Source organism: Taudactylus pleione, unplaced genomic scaffold (assembly GCF_031769625.1).
Source record: "Taudactylus pleione unplaced genomic scaffold, aTauple2 ptg000066l, whole genome shotgun sequence".
NCBI classification, from domain to species: Eukaryota; Metazoa; Chordata; class Amphibia; order Anura; family Myobatrachidae; genus Taudactylus; species Taudactylus pleione.
The window spans coordinates 18877191-18897173 of record NW_028284468.1 but is presented as its reverse complement, the minus strand read 5'-3'; the positions used below and the strand labels follow the sequence as shown (position 1 = coordinate 18897173).

The 19983-nt window shown below is 40.1% G+C and overlaps 1 protein-coding gene across 1 annotated transcript in view; it reads right to left on the bottom strand.

Moving 5' to 3' along the window:
* Window positions 1-4869: 4869 nt before the first annotated feature.
* SNRNP25 (small nuclear ribonucleoprotein U11/U12 subunit 25) overlaps window positions 4870-19983 on the bottom strand; it is a 17162-nt gene continuing 2048 nt past the window's right edge. The window contains exons 2-7 of the mRNA XM_088466727.1: window positions 18446-18619; window positions 15422-15512; window positions 11986-12091; window positions 10534-10608; window positions 7685-7749; window positions 4870-7471 (exon numbers count right to left, since the gene is read on the bottom strand). Of these exons, the coding sequence (XP_088322853.1) occupies window positions 7692-7749; window positions 10534-10608; window positions 11986-12091; window positions 15422-15512; window positions 18446-18616 (501 nt within the window). The 5' untranslated portion in view covers window positions 18617-18619 and the 3' untranslated portion in view covers window positions 4870-7471; window positions 7685-7691. The remainder of the gene's footprint in view (window positions 7472-7684; window positions 7750-10533; window positions 10609-11985; window positions 12092-15421; window positions 15513-18445; window positions 18620-19983) is intronic.

Sequence of the window (19983 nt, the reverse complement as noted above, 5' to 3'; positions counted from 1 at the left end):
CTAAGAGATGTTGAAAATGATTGTAAGCTATAGAAATCGCCTTTTTCTTAACGGTGCCTGTAGTAGCAAGGTATCCAAAGGGTTTGACCAATCATTTTGGGAGAAATATCTAATGGTTTGGCTAACATAATGTTGGGCTAGGAGAAAGGCTACAGGGTAGGCAGCCAATACCGGGAATTTCTCTGTTGCCTCCCGAAACGTGAGAGGCCACTTTGCAGAGACATCCAAACATTCAATGTTAATCACTCCCCCCACCCTCCATATGTTAAAGAGATGTCTAGCCACGCCTTCCTGGAAATCGGGATTACGTATAAAAGGAAGATAAAGGGATTTATGTGCATTTAAGTTATGTTTATGTTGCAAACTATGCCACAGCCTCCTGGGGGGCCAAAGCAGCGGGTTCTCTCTCAGGTGGGTCGGAACCTCCTGATCATGGAGGTACATAAATGACACCAAGTCTCCCCCCTCTAGAAATTCCCTCTCCAAAGTAGTATTTGAGTAAACTTCTTTGTCATGCAGCCAATCTTTGAGGTAACGCAGAAGAGCTGCTTGAGAGTACCACTGCACATTTGGGAAATTAACTCCACCATTTGATTTAGGTTGTTGTAGTTTTAATAAGCCAATGCGCGGTCTTTTTCCTTGCCAAATAAATCTTCGGAAAAGAAAATGAATATGGGTAATGTCTTTGGGAGTGAGTGGCAATGGTAGGACTTGCATCAAATACATAAGACAGGGAAAAGTTATCATTTTGATTAGGTTTGCCCTGCCAATGTATGAAACAGGGAGGGACTTCCAGCTCTCCAGCTCAGCGGCCATCCTACTTAATTGTTGGGTATAATTGAGGCTATAAATAAGACCTGATTTTCTAGGAATTTTCACTCCCAAATAAGTAAAGTGATCAGAGCGCCAGGAAAGTGTGACATTATCTGTCCCCAATATGTTAGATATATTTCGACCTAATCGAAGAGCCTTTGAGTTAGCCCAGTTAACTGCAAAACCAGACACCTCTCCAAACAAATGCAATTTTTCAATTATATATGATAAGGATTCTGAGGGGTTGGAAATGTATAACAGAATGTCATCTGCGAATGCTGTTAGTTTAATGACTCTGGAGCCAATGGGGATACCTTTAATGATATCATCTTTTTCATTTATACATAGAAGGGGATCAATAGCTATATTAAAAAGGAGTGGGGAAAGCGGACAACCCTGACGGGTGCCACGGGACATGAATAAAGGTTCAGTACAATAGCCATTTAAGAGTATGGAAGTGGACAGGTGTACATAAAGATATCGGATGAGACATATAAAAGTGGGGTGAAAGTTTCAACGAGAGAGAATAGAAAACAGATGTGGCCACAGGACAGTGTCAAATTCTTTAGTTGTATCTAAGCTTATTAAAGTATTGTTGGTACCAATGTTTTGAAAAGAAGCAACCACTGCGGTCACAGCTGCTCTCACCCCCGACAGAATGTCTGTCACGAACGAAGCCTAGTTGATGAGTAGTGAGAATCTGAGGGAGAATAAGTTGGAGTCTGTCCGACATTATTTTGGCCAACAATTTAATGTCCGTGTTAAGCAGGGTTATGGGACGATATGAATCAAGGAGTTGAGGGTCGTGCTGAGGTTTGGGAAGTACAATAGTGTTGGCGGAGTTAAAATGAGGGAATGGTGAGTTATTGTGGAGAATATCATTAAACAATTCAACCAAAGCAGGGGCTACTTGGTTTTAAAGATTTTGTAAAATTTGTTAGAAAAGCCGTCAGGGCCTGGAGTCTTATGTAATTTAAACTGAGTAATAGCCGCAGTAACCTCCTCTAATGTGATGTCTTCACCCAATCCCTCCGACTGTGACGAAGAGAGAGGGGGTAAGTTTGCCTCTTGCATAAGCATATCATGTGCAGCTTCATTAAAGAAGGGGGCTGAATATAAATGAGTAAAATGGGTCTCAAAAAGTTTCAAAATATCTGGGGAATTAGTAATTGTGGATCCTGAATATGGGTGTTTGATTGCTGTGACAAATCTACGAGTTTTACTCGATTTGACCATGGTCGCCAACAAGCGACCTGTTTTATTTCCCCAACGAAAATATTTACATTTGGAGAACACCAGGTCCCTCTTAATTGGGATAAAAGAAAATCATTCAAAAGTTGTTTAGCTTGCGTAGAATTTTGCAATGAGTTATCTGAAGATGAGTCTAGGTGAGTTTTTAACGCTTGAGATAATGCTTCATGCATGTATTGTTATTGGATTTTTTTTTTGTCTAGATACAAATTCAATAATGTGTCCTCTAAGGACAGCTTTAGACGCACCGCAGAACGCTGCTGGTCTCTCCCAGCTGTCCACATTGTCATCCAAATAGCCCACTGAGTGGTAAGGAAGTCCTTAAATTCGGTAGATTGGTATAAATAGCTGGGAAAGCGCCAGAGACGTGAGCCACCTGTTTGCACCGATCTCGTAAGAGACAATGAAACTGGGGCGTGGTCAGAGATTCAAATTTTGTGTGTCAGTGTGGTGAACAGACGCCACTAGGGAATCGCTAATTAAAATTGTATCAATTCGAGATCATGAATGGTGGACCCCAGAAAGAAAGGTGAACGTTTTATCCGTAGGGTTAAGAAGGCGCCAAATGTCCGTAAGCTGGAGAGAGGACCTGAGGGAGTAGATTTGTCTCCATAATGAATGATTCAAATTTCTGGGGGGAGGTTGTTTATCGAGCATAGGGTCGTCTATGGTGTTGAAATCCCCACCCAGGATCACGGGAAAAGTAGTTCTCTGTGCTAGGAGGTGTGTGAGATCTTGCAAAAATCAGAGGTAGCCACATTTGGGGCATAAATGTTTACTAAGGTGTAACGAGAGCCCCTTACCTCTACAACTAAAAGCAAATAGCGGCCATTGGGGTCTACTTCTGAATGAAGAATGGAATAGTGAAGGTCTTTATGGAATAAGATAGCTACCCCCCACTGGCTTTCCTATGAAAATCTGACGAAACACATTGTCCCATTCACGGTGCCCAGAGAGAGGACCAGCTACCCCGCTTCCAGTGGGTTTCTTGGAGAAAAATTAATTGGGGACGAAATCTTTTTAAATGATTTATTACTCGTTCACGTTTTATCAGAGTGTTAAGACCCCCCACGTTCCAGGAGACAAGTTTGAAATGTGTGTTAGAGGGAGGGATATCCAACCCAGATGTATTTATAGGGATGTTAGCCAATACCCCTACTAGGGTGGTGCCCAGTAAAAGGATTAAATTCTATCACCAACCCCCCGTCCCAGCAAGCGGAAGGAAATAGGTGTAATGACATCTGGCCTTTAACAACAATAATATCATGTGAGGGGAAGAGACGAGCAAACAAAACACAAACAAAAATAAAGAAACATGCATTGCTTCATACCACTTTTTCCATAATCCACCAAAACTTAGCGAGAACCATATAGTCAAATGGTACTCGCAAGGAACAATAGAACAATTAGAACAAAACTTGAGTAGCTCAATTATAAAAAAAGTATATTCATTAAGGAGTAAAACAGAAATAGGTAATAGGCACAATATATATGGAGTTATCTGTTTGGAGAGCCGCCTTGGCCAAGTATACGGGTCACATGTGTTTTAGCTTGAAGCTGGGTCAGTAAAAAACATTGTACGACCATTGTCTTGGATCCTGAGCTTAGCAGGGTACATTAGGGCAAACCTAGTGTTGTTATCATGGAGCTTTTTGCACACATCCGAAAACTCTGCGTTTTTGGGATACAGACGCAGAGAAGTCTTGGAATATCAATATGCGAGACTCATTGACTGTAAGATGGGGGAGTCTCCGGAAAGCCCACAAGATGTGCTCCTTCATTCGAAAATCAAGGAATTTTGCTATGATTGGTCTAGGTCTAGCTTAACATCAGGGCAGTCAGGGCCTATACGATGTGCACGTTCAATATGTGGGATTATAGAATCATCATGCCTGTCTAAAGCCCCTAAAATTTTGACAGAGAGATATTCCGATAACTTAGCTGCCCGGATAGTCTCAGGGATACCGATGAAGCGCAGGTTACTTCTCCTGTGCCTGTTTTCCAGGTCATCAATTTTGGTTTGTAAGGATTGGATTGACAGCTTGAGTATCTGAAGATTGTTGAATTGTATGGACTTGGTCTTCCGATCACTAACACGTTGTTCCAGGGAATTTCAGATCGTGCTGTGTCAAAAAGAGTTTGTAAACTCTCAAGTTTTTTTTTATCAATCAAAGGCATTAGGATTTTGGCTATTTCTTTTGCCATTTCGGCAGAGGAAGGGAGATTACAGGGGGCTGCCTCAACTGAAGCAGAGTCTAAGGCTGGGGACGGAGGGCCAGATTTCCCCATTGGTTTATTAGCTCTGCTCATTCTGGTGTTTGCAGATGGGTTTGAGGATTTGTTAGTTGTATTTTTTTTGGAAGTATCTGACCATAACGTGTCACTGGGGACACTATTAGAAATGGCGTGATACAAATAGGAGAATGAACAGGAAAATTCCAAATTATACCTAAATTAAAATAAAAATTATGCAGTAAATATAATGGTAAAAATAGAAGGTAAGGAGCCACTCAAAAAATAATACTCTACATTATCAGAATATAGTAAATACTGTCTGTGAAAAAACTAAATATAAATTCCAATAACAATGTATATTATTAGAATACACAAATATAACCACTAGATGGCAGCAAAATATTAGAAATAGTAACTCAAATGGTGATTATATGAGGTAAAGCTAGGGTTCGAAGTGAAGACCCAGCTTTTAATGGAACTTACATCAACTATCAAACAATACACAATAGCAATATCCCTTTTTTTAGAGGTAAACAAGAGAATAATAATCAAATAAAGGTTAATAATAAAAACACATGAGAATGAAAATGAAACAAGCAACGTTGGTACCAGGTATGATGTTGCAGATGATAAGTTGCTAAATTTCTGGAACTCAGGAGTGGGGTTCAGAGCAGCACTTTGTCGGATGTGAATATCAATGCCACAGATGTTATAAATGGTGTTCAGTGCTTTTGAGAACTGGCAGGAGCCGAAATAAATCAGCAGCTGTTTCACCAGGTTCAACGCTGTTGAACAGGGGGGTCAGCCAAACAGATCCCAGGAGCTTTGATTAACAATATGGGTGTCCCAGAAGCCGCCAGCCACCTCCGGACCAGGATCGCGGCAGTTACTCCAGCAAAGGGGGATCCAGTACCTAAGGACCGCCGACACCGTGGAAAACGGCTGATCACAGCAGAGTCTTCAACGGCCTCTGTGTCTGTCCAGGAGCCGTAAATGGAGCCGCACCTGAAACAGCGTGGGGGAAGCCAGGCGCATGCAGCCGTCAGCAGTGGAGAGGTGAGATAGGTCAGCGCTCGTCTGCGCCACTAAACCCTGCCGAGGCAAGGATTATCTTACAGCAGCATCTCCTCATTAACCGGGGAGCTCCACAGAACAGACAGGTTGCGGTAGCAGTCGGCTCAGAAAGCAGCTGTTCATAGCGGGAACTCCACACCAGCAACTGCACCCAGAGGATCTCAGCGACGGGGAGTGTACCAGGTAAGCGGTCACCTTCGGTGCTTTTTAATGAAGGGAATGTGCGGGTTGCCTCCACGTGAGGGAAGCCAGGTGCATGCAGCCGTCAGCAGTGGAGAGGTGAGACAGTTCAGCGCTTGTCCGCGCCACTAAAGTTAATATGCTACAGGTTGTTCTATGTTCACTCACGTCAAAAGTGTGGCAGCATGGACCTTGCAGTAAATAAAATATTGTGCATAATTTTATTCAAAAAAGTACATTGTTGCAACAAGTGTATAGAAGTTATTGAAGAAAAATTTTTTTTGCAAACAAAGACATTTATTTTTATTTACATTATAATATATCTGTATATTGTCCAGAGTCCATAAACACATCCCTCAAATTACAAACTCAGAGTATCCCGACTGTCAAATGTATGGTGGAAGGTAGGGCATCCAGGCCCCTGCCAGTTTTTTATTGATGCTATTCATATATGAATGAGCCAAATACCTGCAAAGATGAGAAGTAAAAAAAAACAAAAACATTTAGTATTTCTTTATCTCTAAATTTTGGATGTTTTTGTATCAGGGTAGGTGATTTCTAGCTGCTGTAAAACTACATAGCACGCCCATAGCATGCCCTACCACAGTTTTATCATGCTGTAATAGGAAAACTGGAAGGGCATGTTGGGCAGTGGTGTAACAAGGAGGGGCTCATGCCTTCGGCGCAGTTGGAACGGCAGCACGCGAGGGCCTCATGACGCGGTCCAGATCAGTAGTTTTAGTTAGGGTAGTGTGGACCACACTACACAGTAAAACATACACCACGTCTGGCGCCGCGTAGTACACTCGTACTACCAGGCGGCGGTGTGTTTGTTTTAGCAGACAGACTCTCATTGGATGCTGCATCCATCTCGTTTTATTTTTATTTTTTAATTGCCCTGGGCTCCAAATACCCTAGTTACGCCACTAATGTTGGGATACATAGTTACACGGCAGCTGGGGTGCCATGGGTTGCTTGACCCTATACTACATAATGTTTTCGGTTTCTAGGCAACTACATTGTATTTTTAAATCAGTATCCATTTCTCCTGTGTAACATCACTAAGCAACAGTTTGTCAATCAATTTTTTACTCATTCCATTGAAACTTATTTATAAGGGAGACCTGGATTACACAAAGTTACAATACAGTACATTCAAAAGCACTACAGTACAGGTAGGCCTGCACTAGACAGGATAAAAAAAGTAGACAGTCTGGAATGGTATAGAACGATATTAAAGAGGCTGCTACAAAAATAAAGGTCATACATATTCAGTTCCCAAAACACGGGAATAACAAATGGAAGACAAACATATTGCCAGTGGAGTAGAGTGGAAAGCTGGAACTGATATAACACTAAGAATAAAGGACAGAAGTTGTGCATTTAAAGAATAGGAGGGAGAACGATATTAGGGTGGTGGATAAGTAGGTGACAAAGGGTTTCAATCCTCTTTACTGTATTTTAGGGCGAATTGAGTATCTGGACATAAACACTGCAATACTAACTGTAGTCACCAGTGGAATGAATCATATGGAAGATTTCCCAAAAACGCATTAGAAGGAAACCTCCCAAGCAAACTAAGCAACAGAACACCACAAGAGACTAGATCTTGTGGGATCTTAAAAGTGAGGATGACATGTGTTGCTGATTACTAAGGTTTGCACCTAATATAATTAATGGAAGCCACTTTCACTATTGTGGTGCATGGCACTAGGTCTGGGTTGGTACGTGAGAAGAATTTATTTGGCATTACGCTCACTGCTGAACACAGAGCAGGGACATTTGTTCCCCATGATCGCAAAGAGGCCGCAGAGGTCACAAGAGGAGGTACAGAGATGGTAACAGCAGCGACAGGGGAACTCTCTGGATCCAGCACCTGAACTCAGATAATACTTCAGCAGATTCTGGTTACTTCTTCCTATTGGAGAAAAGTAGCTGTATTATAAAAATCTGCTATCTTGGGCAGAACTAGTGTTATTTTTAGATGAATTAAAGATCGATAAAGCAGCAGTTATTATAGATTTGTCTGTTAATATTACCATTAGAGAAATAAAAAAGATGAATAAATAAAAAATATAAATGTGCCCCTAATGGAGGGGGGGAGAGAGGTAGATATCTCCTAAACACTTACCAGGACACTACTTTTTTTTAAGCCTTTTCACGAAAGCCACCTCATCTCTGTTTTTAATACCATATCTAAAAGACAGCACAAATGTAATTACAAACTTCATTTTCAAATTCACTCCACTTGCCACACTATTTTTCATTTACTGCATACTTTTATAATGTTTTTTTGTTTTAATGTCAGATAGTGCTGTGCTAAGCTCATTCATTTTATTTCTGTTATGATAAGAATGCAAGGACCATATATGCATGTATAATAGATTTCAAATATACATAGGGAAAATACTAAAATGATGCCTACTTCTGCAGGCAGCATACTCAACGTACCGAGCAGCTTTATTTAACTCTGAATTAAGGGGCCTATCCACTAGCAGATAAATTTGAACGATGAACGATTTATCGTTCAGTCGTTCAATTTATCTGCTAATGGAAAGGCTATGAACGATAAAAATGCGCACTCCCGCGGCCGACAAATTGGGTCATTTGTCTCTCCAACATGGTGGTCGATTATCGTTTATCGCTGACAGATATTAGAAATATCTGTTGCGGTAAACGACGAACGATTTTTTAATAAAAATGAATAGAAACATAGAAAAAAATCCACTCCCAGAATGATGTCATGCAATATTGTTCGGCGTTTGCAAAAATCTGTTATGTTCAGGACAGATATCTGTCACAGCAGCCCCAGGAATTTTCAAAAGATAAATCTTTTGTCTTTCAGAAAGATCTGCTAATGGATAGGCCCCTTTAGACTTGAGTTTGGATAGGAATCTCTCCCAAAACTAAATCTGTCCATGAATTTTAGGCAAAGACTGACTCACCCCCATCCCTTCTCCCTTCACATACTCTAACAGATACTACAAACATATAATAGCTGTTAGACTCATAGGAGCAGACGCCGAGTTGAACGCAGTTTACCATAAATTACTCCTACATTGAGTGCATGGAAGTGAGCAATTGAGTTGCGCAGGACTCTGAGTCGCTCGTAGAGGCGAACACTTGGCTACGGAGCATGCGCAGTGCTATAAAACACAAAATGGATGCAGTTAAATCTATTGCTTGGAATATGAAGTAATTAAATTTACAATGTCAGTAATGTTTCAATCCTAAAGTAACAGCATTTCATACTTCTTATGCATAAGATCATCTTCAGGGGCTGAGAGACCATTTAGTGTTCTCACTAGGCAGTTTCAGCAGTGCGCAGCGCCCAGACTGATTTTAACACTGTAAAATGCACCCTGCCCTTTGGCGGCACCCTGCTGAAACAGCCTGCTGGGTTGAGTCTCCACCCACGGGCCACAGTGTCCCGAGAGTGGGAAAAGTTACGGTGCGCATGGCATCTTTTCACTCTGCATGGAGAGCTGTGGGTCAGCCCAGAATGGCTGGGCATGCCCTTACAGTGATGAAAATGGGGCAAGTCTTAAGGACACACCCCTTCTTCGTGTGACCATGCCCCTTTCTTGGGCATGCACAATAGTGCCTGTTTTCACACCAGGCGCCCTATCCCTCTCCAGCATGAACACTACCAGTGTGTAAGAAAGATTGCATATGTAAGAATTACACTACCTGATATTAATGGAAGCAAATACTGGGCCTGATTCAGAGACGGACGCAATGGTGATTTTTACGAGCAAATGTTTGTCAATGCGCATGCTCAAACGCCGCACTGCGCACGTGCAGCAGCTGTTTTGTGACTACATTTAGACAAAGGAACCACTTGCAGAGTGAGTGACAAGTAGTCTGACCGTCTAAATGCAGTTTCATGGGCGTGCTTACATTAGGCTATTCGATCTATTTAGCAGCACGAGAGCTCACTGCCTGTCAGGAGAGATGCTGAGTCTGTGGCTGGTTAGACTTAGCGCATATCAAGCATGGCTGCCTGCTGTGCATCGATGGTACTGATGTTTACGTTGTTGCGCGTCGTCGTACATATATAAGAAGACAGGTGTGGGCGTCCCTATGCACAGCTGTGCTTTGGGAAGCATTAGCATATTTTACCAAAGGCGATCCGTGAGAGAATGCAGTTGCGTTTGCATTACATTCGGTCTCTGAATCAGCCCCAGTGGATCAGGCACACCCAGTTCACTTACATGCTATTTGCTACTGATGTTAACTGAAAAGGCGTGTGAAGGTGTTATGTAACAATTTTCGGAAAAATTACTTTACTTTTATTGGATGAAGGTGTTATAACCTAGGTATCATAGTAACAATGTTATTTTAAATGTTGGTAGTCTATTAACTGAAATATTTTGTAGATAAAAGTGCTATGTCCAATTCATATCAAATGTCTAATTCAGTGGTTCTCAATCTCGGTCCTCAGGACCCCAAACATCACGTCTTCTAGGTCACCCAGCAGGAGCGCAGGTGTATTCATTACTCACTGACACATTTTAAAAGATCTACAGGTGTAGATAATTATTTCACTTGTGATTCTGGGAGGAGACCTGAGGACAGAGTTTGAGAACCTGTGGTCTAATTTATCTTTAACTGTAAATATCTCAGTTCGTCTTAAAACATAACACCTTCATCTGCTCACCTCTTAAATTATTAATAACTTACTGTAGATGTGTATGATAATTCTTTATTAGGGGTATGGTAAAACATCTTCAATTTCAAGCAAACATTTCCATGCTAGGAGAATTTCCACACAGCTTTCCCTCCTCTGCTTTTATGAAATGTTCCCTGGAGCAACCTCCTCCAGCTGCTACTGTGAGACCACATATTGCTGTATATTGATGCTTAAACACTAGCGAGGAACCAATGGTGTGATATGATAGAGTATGTACTTAATCACAGTTCATGTATATGTAAATTCCAGTTGCCATCTCTGTGTTGAAGGATATTATATAAACTTACTCGCGAATACATTTCTCATCATTATCCAGCTTCTCTCCAGAAAACGATAAATGGTATGTTCTCCATACATATTTCCTAGTTATAAAAAAACATTTAATAAAACAATAAGAGTTACCTAGAAACACAAAATAAAAAAAATAATAGTAATATATAGTCAGAAGCTAAGGTGTAATATCAAGAAATAATTGTGGCATATGATTTAAGCAAGCTTTTTAACAGGCCAATAAAACAAAGGTTTACATTATACATTCCCTCCAACATGCCCCCTTCCATCAGGTACAATGCTCTGCTCCTGGTCTTCTCTCCTAATTTATGATTGCAGCCACCTGTGTTTAAATACAACTCCCATCAGTTAACTAGTTTAACACAGGTGACGGCAATCATAAATTAGTGAGAAGTCCAGGACTAGAGCATTTTGTACCTGAGGGAAGGGGTCATGTGGGAGGGTATGCATGATGATGTGCCCATAACATGACGAAACGCAAACCCCAGTTTTATACATTTTACCATGGTACTACGCTAACAAAGTTTTACATGCCTAGTATGAGTTAATAAAGCACATTTATTCTGTCATAAAATGGTAAAAAAGCGCATATAATAAAAAATGGGGCAATACTTATTGTGTGTCTGCATTTTATCAATTATGGCACAATTGTATTAGCAAAATGCCCTAAGCATTTATAATCTTATAATGATGTAACCACTGCAGGGAGATCTTTGTTAGTCTCATTAAGCCACTTGCTGCTATCTACTTCTAATAGGATCTGTGTAGGAGGACGACTTCTATACCAGCATCTGATCAAAAAGATCCTGTTTATTTCCTTATTAGATATCTGTAAACAAAATGTGCTATAATCCACATTAAGCAAACACTAGCTATAATTATCGTATTGACAAAACATCCGTATGGTCTACTGGTGACTTACCTGGTACAGTGAGTCTGGCTCCAGCAGATCCAGCTGCACTTCAGACAGTGAGTATATGACTAACCCTAACCCATAGCCTAGTGCCTAACCCCCCTTCTCCAGTCCGTACAGCATGTCAACATTCTGCACATGCTGACATGTTCAATGTCAACATTAGGACTACATCCTGGTAACAAAAAAAAACTAGTGAGCTTTGAGCAATACATTCGGCTCTTATAGACAGCGAGTCTATATACTAAGCCTTGGAGAGAGATAAAGTACCAACCAATCAGCTCCTGTCACTTTACAGGCTGTGTTTGAAAAATTACAGTAGGGAGCTGATTGATTGGTACTTGATGTCTCTCTAAGGGGTTAGTACATAGACCCCAGTGTTATACAGAGAGGAGGCTTGGTGCATGTTGAAAAAAAACTAAATAATATTTTTTTCCTATTTATATCTGTAAATTCAAATAGCAGCACTTTCATAATGTCAAACACTTAAACATTATTAAGAGATGTGGAAAATAATGAAAGAGAAATATCTTACCAGCTAATATGCTGAATGCCCCCTTCACGCTGATGCTTTAGCTGGATGTACCGCTGAATGGCTCGCTTTAAGTCGAGAACTGTGGCATTTTGAATAACAACTACAGCTGCAAGCAAATGTCACAACAGAAATTGCAGATCAGTATACACACAGCAGGCCAATAAGACAAGGCTGAAATGGACAAGTTGGACAAATATAGGGGAATACAGTAAAATGTTGGTGCCATTGTAGATGATAGAGGATCTAATAGCTCTCAGAGTTAGGTGCAAAATCAGAAAATGTGTCCAAGTATACACTGGAAAAGCCATATAACAAAGAAAGTATGCAGAGGTCATTATTATTTCCCACATATAAGGAAAATATTCCCTGCATTTCAATATAGCAAACAAATAACATGCAGCTTTATTTCATCAACATGATTTATAGTTGAGCTCCCAAATTTAACTTGGTCTACAAATTTTATGTTCCCCGTCACAACTACCACCTGCAGAGCAGGTATTTCCTAGGGCTAAGATCTATCTCCCAGCTGTATGGGGCAGACACATTGGAAGCAAAGAATAAAAATCCATTGTGGAAAGATTATGTTTGCAATGATGGTAGGCAGTTGGAGATTGTATATATAAAAAAGGAATGTATTAGTTTTCCAGTGTACCATATCCAAAGCAGAGGAACAAGGAGTAAATATTGGGGTCCTGGAGTTAGAGCTCAAGGTATATCCAAGTTTGACATGAGAAAGAAAAGGAACAATTGGTAAAATATGACTTGAACCAGGACAGTGTACTTCCACTGACAGTGTACATACAGTAGTGAATGTCACACAGACCCAGGCTTATCCTCTGGATTTATAGCAGAAAGTTACCAGAGATCATTCAATAACCAGCCAGCAAAGTGAGTTTGTAGATTAACTATTTAAGCCAGCAGATCATCTGCTTTTACCTATTTAAAAACATATGAAGAGGTAGCTTGAATAAGAACTTTAATACCAAATAAATGCAAATTAATATTTAAAGAGTAGTCACAAAGAGAAGTCTTATTACATCAATAAGAATAACATTATTATTCATTTAAATCTGGCCACCAACTCTCTGTAGACTCAAAAATGCAGGTTACCACTATGTTTTTGAAAAGAAGCATAAACAGATATTAGGGTGATTGTGATAGATCAAAATAATCCACATCTATGAAAATGGTAACAGTCGCCCAATGATCAGGCGTTCTATGCCAGTTTCATCTATAGCAGGAGACATGCAATAGTTTTTGTTTTTTTCACTGAGCTACACTATTGACTAGGCGTTTGTGAAAAGACTTTACTTAGCCCACTGGTCCTGACAACCAGTGGGGACTCCTGGCAGCCCTGCTCCTGAATCCCAGAGTGCCGCCGGCACACCAATGTCACTGGTCCTGACAACTGGTGGGGACTCCTGGCAGCCCTGCTCCTGAATCCCAGAGTGCCGCCGGCACACCAATGTCACTTTTTGTTAAAAAAGAAAATAAATTGGGTTATATTCCAGGAATAACTAGAGTTTCCAAAGGTTGTAAAAAATTATTATTAATTATTTCGGCTGTAGCTAAAAAATGTATCCTGCAACAATGGATTGCTCCTACCCCTCCTTCATTAACCATGTTCAAAGAGAAATTATTTTATATTTTCAAAATGGATTGGATCAACTCTTCTATCAATAATGAAAAGAAAGCAGAACAATTCTTCTTAATTTGGGAAAGCTTTATTGAAGCTTTAAATCCTGAGGTTAAAGACAAATACAACAGTGTTTCAAATCAACACAATGGTATGAAACTAGAATACTGCTACAAGACCCCCCAATAACTTACGCTTGAAAAAAATAAAAACCACATAAATAAGAAGTAGAGTAGTGAGGGATTGACCCTGGGAGTGCATGGCTCATAACCCCCATCCCACTTTATTTCCTCTTCTTCTCTTTTTTTTTTAAATTTATTTATTTATTTTCTCCTTTTTTCATCTCTCTCTTCTTATACTTCTCCCCCCACCCCCCCATCACCCATCTACTTTCTTCCCCCTTCATTTCTTCTATTATGGTTGAAGTCACTATAATATATTACTGTTTAATTTTCTATTGATAGGTAAAGAGAGAAAATTGTGGCAAGATTATTACCTCAAACCACAAGTGAATTGTATGCTATAAATTGTGATTATGTCATTGTTTCTTGTCATATTTGCTTGTGTACCAGAGTGTATTTGTTGACTTCAATAAAAACATTTTTGAAAAAAAAAAAAAAAAAAAAGAAAATAATTGAAAAGAATGGAGTGAGGAGCTGGGAGTCCCTATATCTTGTCAACAACGGGACCTAGACAGATGGGCGATCCCTAATTTGAAAGAGGAGAACCCAGTATTTCAAATAAAGAGCCCCCATAAAATATAATGGGCTAAATGTAATAGGGTGAGAGTTTAGAAAATGTGAGAGTTTAGCAGTAACATCTCACATTGGTCAAGTTTTATCTTCAAAAAGGGAAAACATCTGGATGAGAGTTTAATTCATGAGTTTTTTAGTCTAAAAATATGCGAGTATGTATGTTATTGGACTCTAGTACATTGGCCGAATTTAAAAAGTGTGAGTGTTTACTGCTAAGCTCTCACCCTATTACATTTGTCCCAATGTCTGGTTATCGGTGTGATCACCAGACATTAACCATTTGCCCTACAGAAATATGAAGGAGTCCAGGGATGAGGGAAGATCTTCCTCTAATCTGGGATCCAATTAAAGGGCACATACTTTCAAAAGATAGGGCCCCTTAGTACTTATTGTCTGGTAATCAGCTGTGATCACCAGCAGGACTATGGACATTTTGAACCCAAACCTTCAACTATAACTCTTCTAAGAGTAAAATAGAAAAGTAAAATGTTTGGTTTACCGACTCCACAGCCCTAATCACTAGACAATGTTACACAGCACTACAGAAAACATAAATTTTCTGTATATGACCGTACTACGAGACCTCTTACACATAATATTGCACCTATACATGTTTTAAATGATATGGCCCTCTAATAGCTATTATCTGATGACCACTTACAATATTACCCTGCACTACGGAAAACAAACATTTTCCGTACATGGGTGGGAGGGCACTATGTATGTACCCTCTTACGCATAAAACTGCACCTGTACACATGAAAGCACCCATATTTGAAAGTGGAGTCCTCTCTTTCATATAATGTGGCCTCCTAATAGCTATTATTTGGTGATCACCTATGATTACCAGATAATATCACACAGCCCTACAGGAAAATTTTGCTTTCCATAAATAGGGGGAGGCCTAGTTCTTCCACACTGGCCCACACATGCATGGAGACACACTTGTTTGAAAGAGGGGAGTCTCCTCGGCAGTTTCCATCTAATAAGTCTCTATATAAGCAAAATATTGAATTTGCATTTTACTTCAATAAAATACACTTACGCATCACTTCCCCGTCTGCCTTACACACCCTGACAGTCATTGCCTGACCAAATTCAAGTGCAATCTGTGAATTGATTTCTTCTAATGTAACCTAAAATGAAAATAAAAGAGATAAAACATACATGATTAACAGCTCTGACTCTTGGCTTATATCCTCAAAACTAAAAAAAAAAAGGTTAAGGTCATGTACCTCTAAAAAAAAAAATCACTATATTATGGAAAAAAATTTTTCTTTTATATTTGTAACAAGATAAATTGAAGGTCGTAGAGAGTGGATAGCAATATACATACTTTCTAGTATATATTAGGATACATATACTTTATTTAAAAACATTTAGTATCATGATCATCACAAACATATATTTTAATTACAAAACTGTATATAATTTAATGAAAGTGAAGATTACAAACCAAATGAAAAGGACAATCTCAATCTAATTAGTTATTTTGTTTTCAAATTTTACATTTAATGAAAATGAAATTGCTGTAAAACTCCCAATTATTTTGCTTCTGTTACCATTTTGATGGCCATATTAACGTGTCATACATTGGTGTCCTCCATCGTTGTTGCTGCAGTAGATTTAAACAGCCCCTCTAGTCGCGCCTAGCCGCGTGCAAATTTACTCATGCCGAGCATCTTTTCGTGCACCATATTTGATGCAACTTATGTTCAATGCAATGAAAACAAGACGCACAAGCAGACTTTGCTGATAATATGATATGTGTATGTTCTTTTCCACATCGCGTCCCATTGTGATGATTTTACAGACTCAGCCGCACACAGAACATACACACGCCACAAATAATTTTAATCAGCAAAGTCTGCTTGTGCGTCTTATTTTCAATCCATTGCGAATTAGACGCATTTGTGGCGAAAAAGAGGCCCAGCACTAGGCGAGTCATACGGAAGCCCATAAGCTCCCCATGAAGGACATATCTGTAAGAACATTGGGCCTAATACAGCAGTGCACACAAGTACACTGCTGAACGCAGATCCCCAATGCTTTGCGAGTCAGCCCATGCTCCAGACCCGTACTGCACATGTTTGATGGAGGTCGGCAGCAGACTGTCCGTGATTGACAGTCTGAAGACCGTTTCGGGGCAGGGAGGGGGCGGCGACAGCCAAAATGGAGGTTTGCAGACACTGTTGGGGAGTGTGGAGAGGTCAGGATCTCCATCGGCTGACGGAGATTTAATGGCCTCTTTTGAGCATCTGCAATCGTCAGCTTGAGGGATGGTCACTCAGCTGGCCAATGGACGCGCAGATGATCCGATTCTGCGTCCAAGGACACAGCTCGGATCAATAATGCATACAGGAGACGCGACACCTCCTGCTGTATTACCATACTATAGCTATCACAGCTGCTAACATGTTATTCCCATACTATAGCTATCACAGCTGCTAACATGTTATTCCCATACTATAGCTATCACAGCTGCTAACATGTTATTCCCATACTATAGCTATCACAGCTGCTAACATGTTATTCCCATACTATAGCTATCACAGCTGCTAACATGTTATTCCCATACTATAGCTATCACAGCTGCTAACATGTTATTCCCATACTATAGCTATCACAGCTGCTAACATGTTATTCCCATACTATAGCTATCACAGCTGCTAACATGTTATTCCCATACTATAGCTATCACAGCTGCTAACATGTTATTCCCATACTATAGCTATCACAGCTGCTAACATGTTAGCAGCTGCAATAGCAACTCTGTCTGAGGCTGAATCACCCACATTATGTCGTTTACATTTTGATTCTTGAAATAAGTGGCAATTTCTCATCTGAAATAACATGCTGAATGTAATGGGCAGCTGTTTCTTTTAATGTTTTGAAAACGTCAAAAGTGCTGAAATCATCCCATGTACTTGCAGGCAGAGATGTGTTAGCCTGAGCTTCATATACTTGATGATGGACAGTTTGAACAGACTTAAAATAGTGATTGATTGACCAATAATAAAACATGACCTGTAACAAATGCCTAACTGACAATATTTAGAACAAGATGTATTTATGCTGAATCTGGTCTATTTAAAGTAAAGCAAACAATATATTATGATATAAGTCACAGGAAGGTGAGCAATGTGGCGATGAATAGCCGCGGGAGGGAATTGGTTAAGTCAAAGAATGCCGGTTCTCGCGACTTAACCTGGGTGTTTGGGCGCGAGAACCGGCATTCTCTGACTAAAGTGTCATGTGCGCGGCTGGTAGCGCAGCGCTAAACCGACAAACAGCTGCGCACCAGGCACTTGTGTTGGATTTCTCCTTGCATCCCGAGGGGTGTAATCCTTTAGCCGCCCAAACAGCGCAGTGTATTGAATAGCTGCGGGTGCTCCCTCCTACAGCTATTCATCTTCACATGGAATTGAATTTGGCCCATTATATTTTACACTTACTATCCACTGATCATATAAATTGGAATAAAAAAAAAAAGGAGGAAAGAAAACGTTAGCTTCACTTAGAAAGATTATATCCCAAATCCAATGTAAAATGTAAAGGCATGTGCAAGATAAGCAATTTTATAGAACTCATAAACCATATAAAGTACCAACCACTCAGCTTTTGACAGTCATTTTCAAACACAGCCCGTAAAATGCAGTTTGACTGGGGTGGTACACCTGCCAAACCGTAACGCAGGTGTCCTAAGGCGAGCTCAGGGAGGACAGAAACCTCCCATTGAGCAGAAGGGCATTGGACTTTATCTCTGTCCAATGCAGAATACATCCCCAGTGCTATATCGAGATATAGCTGTTCCAAAAACAAAGACTTGATCTTAGACTATTTTTTCTTTAATAAAGACTATTACCTCATATTTCTGTATTTTGAAGGACTATTTTGCATTCATGTAGAATATAGCTTGTGACATGTTCCTTTGTTAACTGTACAGTAGTTGGAGTTGTGATATTGTAAATTTGTCTTAGTGATCAAATTAAACCAAGTTGCGGTTACTACTGTTTGACTTCCGACACAGAAATCAATTGTAAAACAAATATTGTGAACACGGTTTTACCTGTATAGGTAAATCACACAGCAATGGGTCTTGTACCAACATGGCAAGCCCTTCCTGGAATATGTCTACAACCTCTGCATGTGGCAATTCTTCTTCTGCATCTTCCTGCTTAATGTCATCTGCTAGATCCTCTAGGTTATTGTCATACTCTGATTTCATTTTTACATTCATTTCCTGATATAACAAAAAAGGACACCATTAAAATACAAATATTAATATTCAAAAAGCACATATACAATTACATTACTGGCTTGTACATGGCTAACTGCATTTTTTACTAAACACACCAATTAATCTTAATGGCTTTCATCTGGGTTATTCAGGTAGAGTTATTTATTCTTGCAGCCCTTGGATATGACACAAAGCTGCTACAAGTAATACAATTGCACTTAATAAACAGAGTGCAGCACAGCTTATGGTGTATACACACGGTCAGACTTGCTAGATCAACGATGAACGATTTTACCAACGATCTCATTAACGATTTCTGACAGTATTTAAATGAAAATCGTCCAAATCTGACTGCAAACACAGTAGATTTCAGGTATTGTTATCTGACATGCGGGCACGCACATCGTTCGTCGATGCATGCCAAACATGTCAACGATATGAATGATGTAACGATTTTTACAATCGTTATTGTTAATATCTTCCAGAAGATCTGACCGTGTGTACCCTCCATTAGTCACAAACCTGAACAAAAATACTAACTACATATAAGTATATAAATACAGGTGAAAAGCACATATGGCAATTATGGAGCAATATCTTATATATGAAATGATTGGTCTATTTGTTTGTTTGTCTGTCCAGTTATGCATTCAGACATCCCTGCACTGATTGGGATAAAACCAAGGCGAGGTGGTCCAGCTGGATCCTGGCCAAGTTTTAGGGGATTAGGGTCAGACCTCCCATTAGTGGATGCTAGGCAGAACTTTGACCCGAGGAGCCTGTTCTGAGCCTTCCACTGGATGGATTTCGACAAAAACTTCAGAGTGGTAACATTGGATCCCAGAAGACATTATAGGGAGTTGAGGACCTGGTTGGTCCTCCCGTTGGTGTACGCTGGGCAGACCTTTGACCCAGGGAGCCTGTTCTGGGCCTTCCACAGGATGGATTTGGAAGGCATCACATAAAATGTAATAACTTGAAGATTCAAACCCGGGCAACACCAGGTACTTCAGCTAGTATCTTATAAAAGTTACAGGAGGACTTGCACAAGTCAATTAAATTAATTTAATTAATTCAGTAGCCTCTTACATAACATTTCCTTTAAAATTTATTTTTCAAGATGCAACAGCATCACAACCAGGGACGTGCAGTCAGGGTAGAGCCTCCCCTGTCATACTCCCTGTCATGCTCCAGAGTATTGATATAAAAACTGTGTTTTTATACATGTGTGCCTCCCCAGCCATTGATCTCACCCAGAGCAGTTTCTAAGGGCGGGCGACCCATGCAATCGCACGGGGCGTGCCGCCTCTGACCCCTGCTGTGGAAACAGCCTGTGAATTTCCGGGCGCCTGCTGAGATTCAGTTAC